At 33.8% G+C, this 9,301-nt stretch overlaps 1 protein-coding gene across 2 annotated transcripts; it reads left to right on the top strand.

Moving 5' to 3' along the window:
- Nucleotides 1-1,141: 1,141 nt before the first annotated feature.
- LOC111915205 (SART-1 family protein DOT2) lies at nucleotides 1,142-5,850 on the top strand. 2 transcript variants are annotated; one of them, XM_023910878.3, is made up of 13 exons: nucleotides 1,150-1,299; nucleotides 1,627-1,710; nucleotides 2,077-2,629; nucleotides 2,885-3,026; nucleotides 3,113-3,170; nucleotides 3,260-3,373; nucleotides 3,484-3,580; nucleotides 3,664-3,730; nucleotides 3,795-3,854; nucleotides 3,942-4,907; nucleotides 4,993-5,213; nucleotides 5,292-5,373; nucleotides 5,457-5,850. In XM_023910878.3, the coding sequence occupies exons 3-13, from the start codon at nucleotides 2,112-2,114 to the stop codon at nucleotides 5,532-5,534; spliced, it is 2,403 nt and encodes an 800-aa protein (XP_023766646.1). In that variant the 5' UTR covers nucleotides 1,150-1,299; nucleotides 1,627-1,710; nucleotides 2,077-2,111; the 3' UTR covers nucleotides 5,535-5,850. The 2 variants fall into 2 exon arrangements, with proteins under 2 accessions (XP_023766645.1, XP_023766646.1); XM_023910877.3 differs by lacking the exon at nucleotides 1,627-1,710 and having other exon boundaries at nucleotides 1,142-1,299.
- The last annotated feature ends 3,451 nt before the right edge of the window (nucleotides 5,851-9,301 follow it).

Below are 9,301 nucleotides of genomic sequence, written 5' to 3'. Positions count from 1 at the left end.
TTAAATCGATATATCTTGGAAAACAAGTGTTACATAAATTCTTAAAAAATGACCCTGTGATTAACGCGTACATGTTACCATATAAAAGCTCGTGAATGTGTTAATGTTGTGAGGTGGTACCTACGAGGTGTTCGAGAAGTTCGCCATTTCACTTTAAAGTCCTAAAGGAGTAGGTTTATTTCTTTTTTTCTTAATGTCTTTTTCATCATCTATATCAAAGACATTGAAGGATCGTGATGTTGATAAATGATTGGTAAAATTTAGAGGTGTCATTGGGATGACTAAGCTTCATTATTAAGAGCATGGAGGTGTCATTGAGATGACTAAGCTACATTATTAAGAGCATGGACTCATTTGAACAACATCATAATGTTTTTAGGATGTACTAATTCAAGGTTTATGTAAAAAATATTTTGGTAGAAATTGTAATTGACTTACATTATTGTTTATTTGACCTACATTTAACATGATATTTTTACACGATGGAAGAATAAAAGTTTGAAAATAATTTCTTACTTAAGGTTGCTTTAGTTATGATCATAGTAGTTTTTTCGTTATGCATGGTATGTTTGTATTTTCTATGAAAATACTTGTAATATCTCTACTATTAAGCAAAGTTCTAAGAATGAAAATACTTGTAATATCTCTACTATTAAGCAAAGTTCTAAATAACGTTAGATGTGACTTGACGACAATGTCAAATTTTAAACTTTTATGAGTCATCGTTAGCCATATCGTTTTGTAAGGCGTGATTTAAGACGACAATTTTGTATATGGTTAACAACTATATATATAGTTTATACTATTATTCATTTTTGCATACATATGTGACTTAACATAACATTTTTTTAAAAATATGATGTCAAGTACAAACTTTGAAGTCATGATGCGACGAACTTTTTTGAACCTTGCTATTAAATGATTAATTTTTTTTATTATCTTTTAGAAAATAGTAAATAATACTAGATATATTTACTTTTTTCTATTTTTTTATTATTTATAATTGTATAATTATCATTTTACCTTCATGTCAAACTTAAATTAAGATGATTGGGGTTATTTATAATTTAATTTAGAAAATATGTTACAAATAGAGCTTGATTGAGTTACCGACTATAAATATATTTTTGACACTTTTCAAGGTAAAATTATAAAATTAATTTCGTTTAAGTTCGTCTCCCCCCTCACTCAGAAAGGTTTCTCCTGAAGAACCAAAGAAACCACACGCCTCGTTCTCACCTCAGCTTGGTTCTTTGTCCGCCTTTCTTCTCTTGCTCCTGCGACTCGGGTTGATTGAAGGTTCGTACTCTACATCTCTGGATTCTCGGTTCGTTTTTCTATGTTATATTGCTCTATCTATCTGCTTGTTAAAATTAGGGTTTCTGTTTCAATTTGAAATTCGCGTTTTCTATGTTACGTGATAACAGAACATTCAATCTGATTGGTATTTTGTTCTATTTGAATCCAATTCTGTGTATATATGGGTGATTTGAACAAGTTATTCAACAAAAAACATTCATATGATAATTTGAAGTTTAGGGATGCTTGTATTGGAATTTTGTTTAAATGCCCTCTTCGTTTGAACTCATGTTCTTGTATATGTTGGTGCTGTAATGGACATGGCAGCTGTAATCGATATGATGTACTCGGGTAGCAGAAACACCAGAGATTACCTTCTTCCACTTTCCACACGTATTTTTGAATTTGAGAGTGAGTTATTCATGGCCAAAATTGCTGCTACGGTAACATCACATTGTTTGATTTGTGTTGAATGACAATGACAAGACTTATCTTGTATGAAGTACTCCACATGTTGAATTGGACTTGTCAAGTGATAGTATCATGACTTTAGGTAACATGTGATAAAATTTGTATCCCTGAATGTACTTTTTCCTAGTTATGTGTCCTTAAACCTTGAGTATGTATGCTTTGAGCATAGTTGCTAATCTTATTCCCCATAAATAAGAAACTCTTTGCTCTGTGCTTTTGGAAGTTTTTTGTTCTGGACTACACTGCTACTTATGTCATTATATTGTTTAACTTACATTATCTTTCCTTTTTAATGATTGGTGACAGGTTGACTATCTTTGCATTTACTATCCTAAGTCATTATGGAACCTGAGCGTTCTGATACAAGACGTGTACATGATGACATGGAAGATAATGGAAATGATAAATCACGAGAATCAAAGCATCGTAGTAAGGAGAAAAGTAGGAGTAGTAGAAGAGAAGATAAAGATCACAGAAGTAGAGATCGTGAAAAGTCAAAGATCAGTGATGCTTCAAAAGATAGAGACAAAGAGTCTGTGAAAGATGTTAACAGAGACCGAAGAAAAGAAGAGGGAGATGAACGTGAAAAAGATAGAACCAGAGATAAGGTGAGAGAGAAAGAAAATGATCGGGAAAAATACAGAGATAAAGAACGTGAAAAGGAGAAAGATAAGACTAGGGATAGGGATAGGGGAAGTGATAAAGGGAAAGAGAGGACAAGGGAAAAAGAGAGAGAGAAAAACAAAGATAGGGAGAAAGAAAGAGATGACACTAAAATCCTTAAGAATGAAGCTAATGTTGACGATGAAAATGGAGGATCACAGCAGTCTGCTTCTGAACTTCAAGATCGCATTTTGAGGTAAGAAACATCATTATATATCTAAAAATGAGTTTCACAAAGCAAGATTTTTAGAATTTAAAGGCTCGTATTACTTACCATTTGAGACCCCCTCCCCTCTCTTTCATAACACGTTTTATGAAACATATGAATGCCCTGTTTTGCAAATTTCCCACTTAAATCAACATAAGTATATTTTTGTAGGTGTTTCTTGTTGTTATTCAGAGTTTGTTAAACAAATTGTTCAATCTATTGATGGGTATCATTCTTTATTAGGATGAAGGAGGAACGATTGAAGAAAAAATCAGAAGGTGGTTCGGATATATTATCATGGGTTGGTAAAAGCCGAAAGCTTGAGGAAAAGAAACAAACTGAAAAGGAGAAAGCTTTGCATTTCTCAAAGAAGTTTGAGGAGCAGGTTAGTTATATTCTCTATGTTTTCATGTGTAAGTTAGCTTGATTTCTCTATTTTACATCTGATTTAAATAAATCTTGAAATTTCAGGACAATATTACTCAAGGAGAGGATGACTATGAACTGCCAGCTCGCCAGCATACATCTCGTATGTTTTCTTTACTATTGTACATCTGATTAAGATATATATATTTTTTAAATTTTGTTTTAAAATCTTCTTTGAAATCATGTTTGCAGGTGATCTTGCTGGATTTAAAGTGCTTGATGGGCTTGACAAAGTGATTGAAGGTGGTGCTGTTGTTTTGACACTGAAAGATCAGAGCATACTTGCAGATGGTGATATTAACCAAGGTAAATTAGTTTTTTAATCTGGCCAATTTGCTGTAAATAACAACATACTCTACCTTTTTCTTTTTACCAATTTATTCTATTGACCATATTGGTAAATAATGTATACACAGAGGTTGACATGCTTGAAAATGTGGAGATTGGGGAGCAAAAAAGGAGAAATGAAGCTTATAAGGCTGCTAAAAAGAAACCTGGAGTTTATGAGGATAAGTAAGTAATAAGTTTAAAACTTAAGATTTTGTGGTTTTTTAACGAGTAATATGTAAGCTTTCTTTCTGGTGATTTTGCTTCAGGTTTAATGATGAATTTGGAGCTGAAAAGAAAATGCTTCCACAATATGATGATCCTATTCTAAACGAGGTGATTATTGATTTATTATATATTTATTTAAAATTTATTTTATTGACCATATACTTTCTCCCAGGGTATAACACTTGATGAAAGAGGGCGATTTGGTGGTGAAGCCGAGAAAAAACTAGAGGAGGTAAATCTTTCTTGTTCTTTTTATCTTTTTTTTGGATTCTAATTCTTATTATGTTTTTTAAATTAAAATTTGATCTATATATAACAGTTAAGGAGAAGGATAGATGGTGCAACTGTGACCACACGATTTGAAGATCTTACTTCAACTGGAAAGGTCACAACAGACTATTACACTACCGAAGAGATGATGAAATTCAAAAAGCCCAAAAAAAAGAAATCATTAAGAAAAAAAGACAAACTAGATCTTGATGCACTCGAAGCGGAAGCCAAGTCAGCAGGGTTGGGCACAGAGGATCGTGGCTCACGGGCCGATGGAAAAAGACAAGCCCAAAAAGAGGCCCAAGAGAGATCCGAAGCCGAAAAAAGAAACATCGCGTTCCAATCCGCATACATCAAAGCAGATGAAGCATCTAAAGCACTTCGAATGGAGCAAACTTTACCCATTCAGAACGCAGATGAAGATAGTTTCGTATTCGGTGATGACGATGAAGAGTTAAACAAATCACTGCAAAGAGCAAGAAAACTCGCGTTAAAGAAGAAAGATGACGTGGCACCTTCCGGGCCCCAGTCGATCGCGTTACTCGCAAGTTCCGTTAGTAAAAACGCTGACGTGGAATCCGGCGAGGCGCAAGAGAATAAAGTTGTGTTTACGGAAATGGAGGAGTTCGTATGGGGTCTTCAGCTTGACGAAGAAGAACATGACCCAGATGCAGAAGACGTGTTTATGGAGGATGACGTGGCGATGACGTCATCGGAACGGGAACATAAAGGAAAAGAAGGGGGTTGGGAGGAAGTGAAAGATGAAGTTGAAGATGTGAAAATGGCGGAGGAAGAGGAAGATGTGAAACCGGATGAAACGATTCACGAGAGTTCACTTGGAAAAGGGTTGTCTGGAGCACTTCAGTTGCTTAAAGACAGAGGGACTTTAAAAGACACTGTGGAATGGGGTGGTAGGAATATGGATAAGAAAAAGAGTAAACTCGTTGGGATTGTGAATGAAAATGATGATAAAAAGGAGATACGGATTGAAAGAACAGATGAATACGGAAGAATTGTAAGTACTTTAGTCGTTATATTATATCTTTAAAATTTATTTTTTGATCGTATAATAATAATAATAATAATGTTTTTTTATTTAGTTGACACCGAAGGAGGCGTTTAGGTTGATATCACATAAGTTTCATGGGAAGGGTCCAGGGAAAATGAAGCAAGAAAAGCGAATGAGACAATACCACGAGGAGTTGAAAGTGAAGCAAATGAGAAATTCGGATACGCCGTCTTTGTCTGTTGAGAGAATGAGGGAAGCTCAATCCAAGATGAAGACACCTTATCTTGTTCTAAGTGGTCATGTCAAACCAGGGTACGTGTACGTTTCTTATTTTATTTTTCTTTTCTTTTTTGCACAATGATTTTAAAATAAGTTTTGTTGAATGCTTAGGCAAACAAGTGACCCGAGAAGTGGTTTTGCTACAATGGAGGATTTCCCGGGGAGCTTGACGCCCATGCTTGGTGACAGAAAGGTTTCTGCTCATTTTTTCTTTTTCTTTGGTGTAAGTTTAAATTTGTGTTGTTTATCTGAAATAATGTGTTTGTTTTGTTCAAGGTTGAACATTTCTTGGGGATAAAGCGGAAGTCTGAGCCTGGTGATATGGGCCCACCAAAGAAGCCACCTAAACCGTGATAATTAATTGCTGCTGGTTTAGAAGAAATGACATCTGTGTTTCTGTCATTTTGTACGCACTACCGAATGGGCTATTATTGATAAAATAGATGCAAAGTGATGTGAGTGAAATTTGCAGAATTCTTTTTGGAAGTTTCGGGAGATTGTGCGTGAGGTTGTAAACGGACATGAACATTATGGTTTCCTTCTCCTATAGACTATAGTAGATGGAATGAATTTAGTTTTTGCATTGTATTCATATCATTTTCAGACCGAGTAGTCTCTATATACAAAATCTTATTATTTTCTCAAGTAAAAGTACATTATTTGCTGTTCATACGCACATGTCAGCTTCTATACATTAAGACCACCCACAGGGGGCTTTCAAAACCTTTTGTAATAATCCACTTTGGCCAACTCCTTCCAATATTTTCAAATATTGAAAGGCTTGCAAATGATATTTAGTGTTAAACAATGTTTTCTTTTTAATATATTATTTATTTAATATTTTTTTAGTATACTAACATATATAATAGAAGCTTTATTTGTGCTGTTTTTGTTCTTTTATTTATATGTTTAAATTTCAGTTATTTTTTTTTCTGGAACAAGAGAAAAAAAGAGGCTAGCTAATAGCCGGCCAAAACAAAACGAGAACAATCAGTTTATGAGCATATTTTGAAGCCACCGGTTATAGTTTTCCTTTAAAAGAAAACGAGACAATATAATCAAACATCAACTCTCTCTTGTACTTTATGATCCCAAAAACTAACACGTTCCGATAAGTCCAAAGAACCTAAATTAAAGTAGCACAAGCCATCTAATGATCAATCTTCGAGCATTTGCAACAACTTGACTATCAATCAACTCAAAAACATCTTCAATAGAGTTAAAGGATGACATCATAATTGACGAGCCATCGAACACTTTAAAAATAAATGAACACCATCTTCTATCACATCCCCACAAAATGAACATAAAATAGAAGACAAATCAATTCCCCAATAACGAAGGTTATTCCTCGTTGATAAACAATTAAGGATAAGCCTCCATATAAAATATTAATTTTTATAGGAAGAGAAATATTCCACTTGGTAGCACCTCACCCATAGGGAAGCGACAGGAGGTTTAAACAAGATCTGACAGACTTGACATCGAGCATGTCCTCCACCCCAAAAACCCATCTCCACGAGTCCAATCTATCCATAATTTGAACTGAATCTAACATCTCCGGTAATTGCTGAAGATGTGATTCCAACACTCCCCCAGTTATCGATATCCACTATGCAATCTCCTAAGTGTTACCCACCCAATAATAACTAATAATTATCTCACTATTGACTGCCACAACAAACAACCTTGCAAATCTAGCGTTTAAAATAACATCTCCACCCACACATCCAACCAAAATCTAATACTCACACTATTACCTACTTGTCTTCTCATAGAATCAAACAAAATCTTACCATTATTATGAAGATTCCAAACTAAATTAACCACCCTCATCCAGATCCCCAACTTCGACCTATAAGAAGACAACGAAAAACCACCATCACTCCCATGACAACTTTTGATCAAACTAACCCAAAGGAGATTGTCACCGTTTAGGAATCGCAATCTCCACTTGTAAATTAAAGCCTCATTGAAAGCTTTCAAACTACCAATCGCCAACCTGCCATACTCTTTCTCGTTTAAAATAACCCCTCATTTCACATACTGGAGAATTTTATCTTGATCTTCTGCACCCCAAAAAAATTTAGCCCGAATTCTCTCTAACTTCCAACAAACAGTAACTTACATCTTAAAAAGAGATAAATAATGATTTCTCAGACTCCCTAAAATAGACTTAACCAACATAAGTCTCCCACAAATAGATAACATTCTAGACTTCCAAACATAACTTCCAAACATAACATATTTTTTGAAACTTATCCGAAAGAGTATCTCAAGCCGCCATCCTATGCATTTTATCCCCAACAGGTGACCCAAGATACATAAAAGGAAATAAATCTGGAGTTACAATTAGCGACTTATTGACACACATTTGTAGACACTCCATTCCCATAGATCTTTGACTAATCAAGATTGATCTGTAGGCCGGAAGCAATGAAAAAAACCTGAAGGATACAGATAAAATCGCACATATTTTCAACATCCCAGTCGTCCATAAAAATAGTATCACCAACATAAAATAAATGCCACAATTAATGACCAATATTTACACATTTGAACATACCATTTTGGTGTGTGTGTGTGTGTGTGTGTATATATATATATATATATATATATATATATATATATATATATATATATAAGGTTATAGAACTCGTTACTCGGTACCTGTTCGGTCGACTACCGAGTAGCGAGTACTCGGGGAGTACTCGGATTTGGAAATTTGTATAGAAATATTTTTAGTGAAATTATATATGTCAAAATCATAAGTTTATTGAAATATATAACAAAATTGGATACATGTGAATACACAAAAAATGAAAAACACATAATGGTCTCATTTCGTGAATAATTACTGAAAATTTAAGATATATATATATATATATATATATATATATATATATATATATATATATATATGTAGTAATAATCACATATGTGTGTGTTAAATAATAAATCATTAAGTATATTATACATATTAATCACCGAGTTGACCGAATTTCACAACAATACTCAGTTCGTAAGGGGCCGATCGGGGATTACTCGGGATTATGTAACTCGCCTCGGCAAGGGGGGGAGTAGCGAGTACTCGGAGGAGTAATCGGCCAACTCGGCGAGTTTTACAATACTGTATATATATATATATATATATATATATATATATATATATATATATCTTCGGAAAAGGCCCAATATTTTACCCTAATTTACGAAAAAGTCCCAAACTAAAATTGGTTTATGAAAAAGTCCCAAAAACCGGTAAAAATGACGATTTGAACCTATTTTCCCGGTTTCATTACTTACCCGGAAACATTAAAGTCCCATTATTTTACCATAATTTTCATTAAAGTCCTATTATTTTACTATAATTTGGGACTTATTCGTAAATTATGGTAAAATAATGAGACTTTATTAAAACCGGTAAACCGAGAAAATAGGGCCAAATCGTCATTTCGATAATTAGGATTTTTTCATAAACAAATTTTAGTTTGAGACTTTTTCGTAAATTAGGGTAAAATATTGGGGCTTTTTCGGAGATTTCCGTATATATATATATATATATATATATATATATATATATATATATATATATATATATATATATATATATATATATTATAACAATTCCGATTGTTGAATAAATCATCACTATTAGTATCTAAGATATGTCTATTTTTAAAAATTTTGCAACTAGCCTTTAGTTCGTTAGCATTAATGACTTCAATCTTTTTTGTTGTGAATGATTGTTGTAACGCTCTAAAAATTCCAACCAATTGAAACTTTTCAAAAACAACCCAATTTCATAAAGTTAATACAAAAAGGTTTTCAATACAATTATTTATCAGAGTCTTCCCAGAACCATATCATAAAACATAGTCATGAGGAGCGGTACGATCACGCCTTTGCCTTGCCACGGTCTCCTGAAGTACCTGAAACATTTAAACCACAACTGTAAGCTCGAAAGCTTAGTGAGTTACCTCCAAAATACCAACGCCATACAAACATAACCATATCATATAACCGATACAGAACATCCATGCACTTTGGGTCTACTGTGTGACTGGTCCGCCGCACTGGCCTACAGTCTACCTGGTCCACCCTCCGAGTCTAGCTATATA

This window comes from Lactuca sativa, chromosome 1 (genome assembly GCF_002870075.4).
Source record: "Lactuca sativa cultivar Salinas chromosome 1, Lsat_Salinas_v11, whole genome shotgun sequence".
NCBI lineage: Eukaryota > Viridiplantae > Streptophyta > Magnoliopsida > Asterales > Asteraceae > Lactuca > Lactuca sativa.
This window is presented reverse-complemented; position numbering and strand designations above follow the sequence as displayed.

Coding starts and splice junctions, on each gene's coding strand:
- LOC111915205 (XM_023910877.3), top strand. CDS start 2,112: ATGGAACCTGAGCGTTCTGATACAAGACGTGTACATGATGACATGGAA. Junction 3,171..3,259: donor AGCTCGCCAGCATACATCTC/GTATGTTTTCTT, acceptor TCATGTTTGCAG/GTGATCTTGCTGGATTTAAA. Junction 3,581..3,663: donor CCTGGAGTTTATGAGGATAA/GTAAGTAATAAG, acceptor ATTTTGCTTCAG/GTTTAATGATGAATTTGGAG.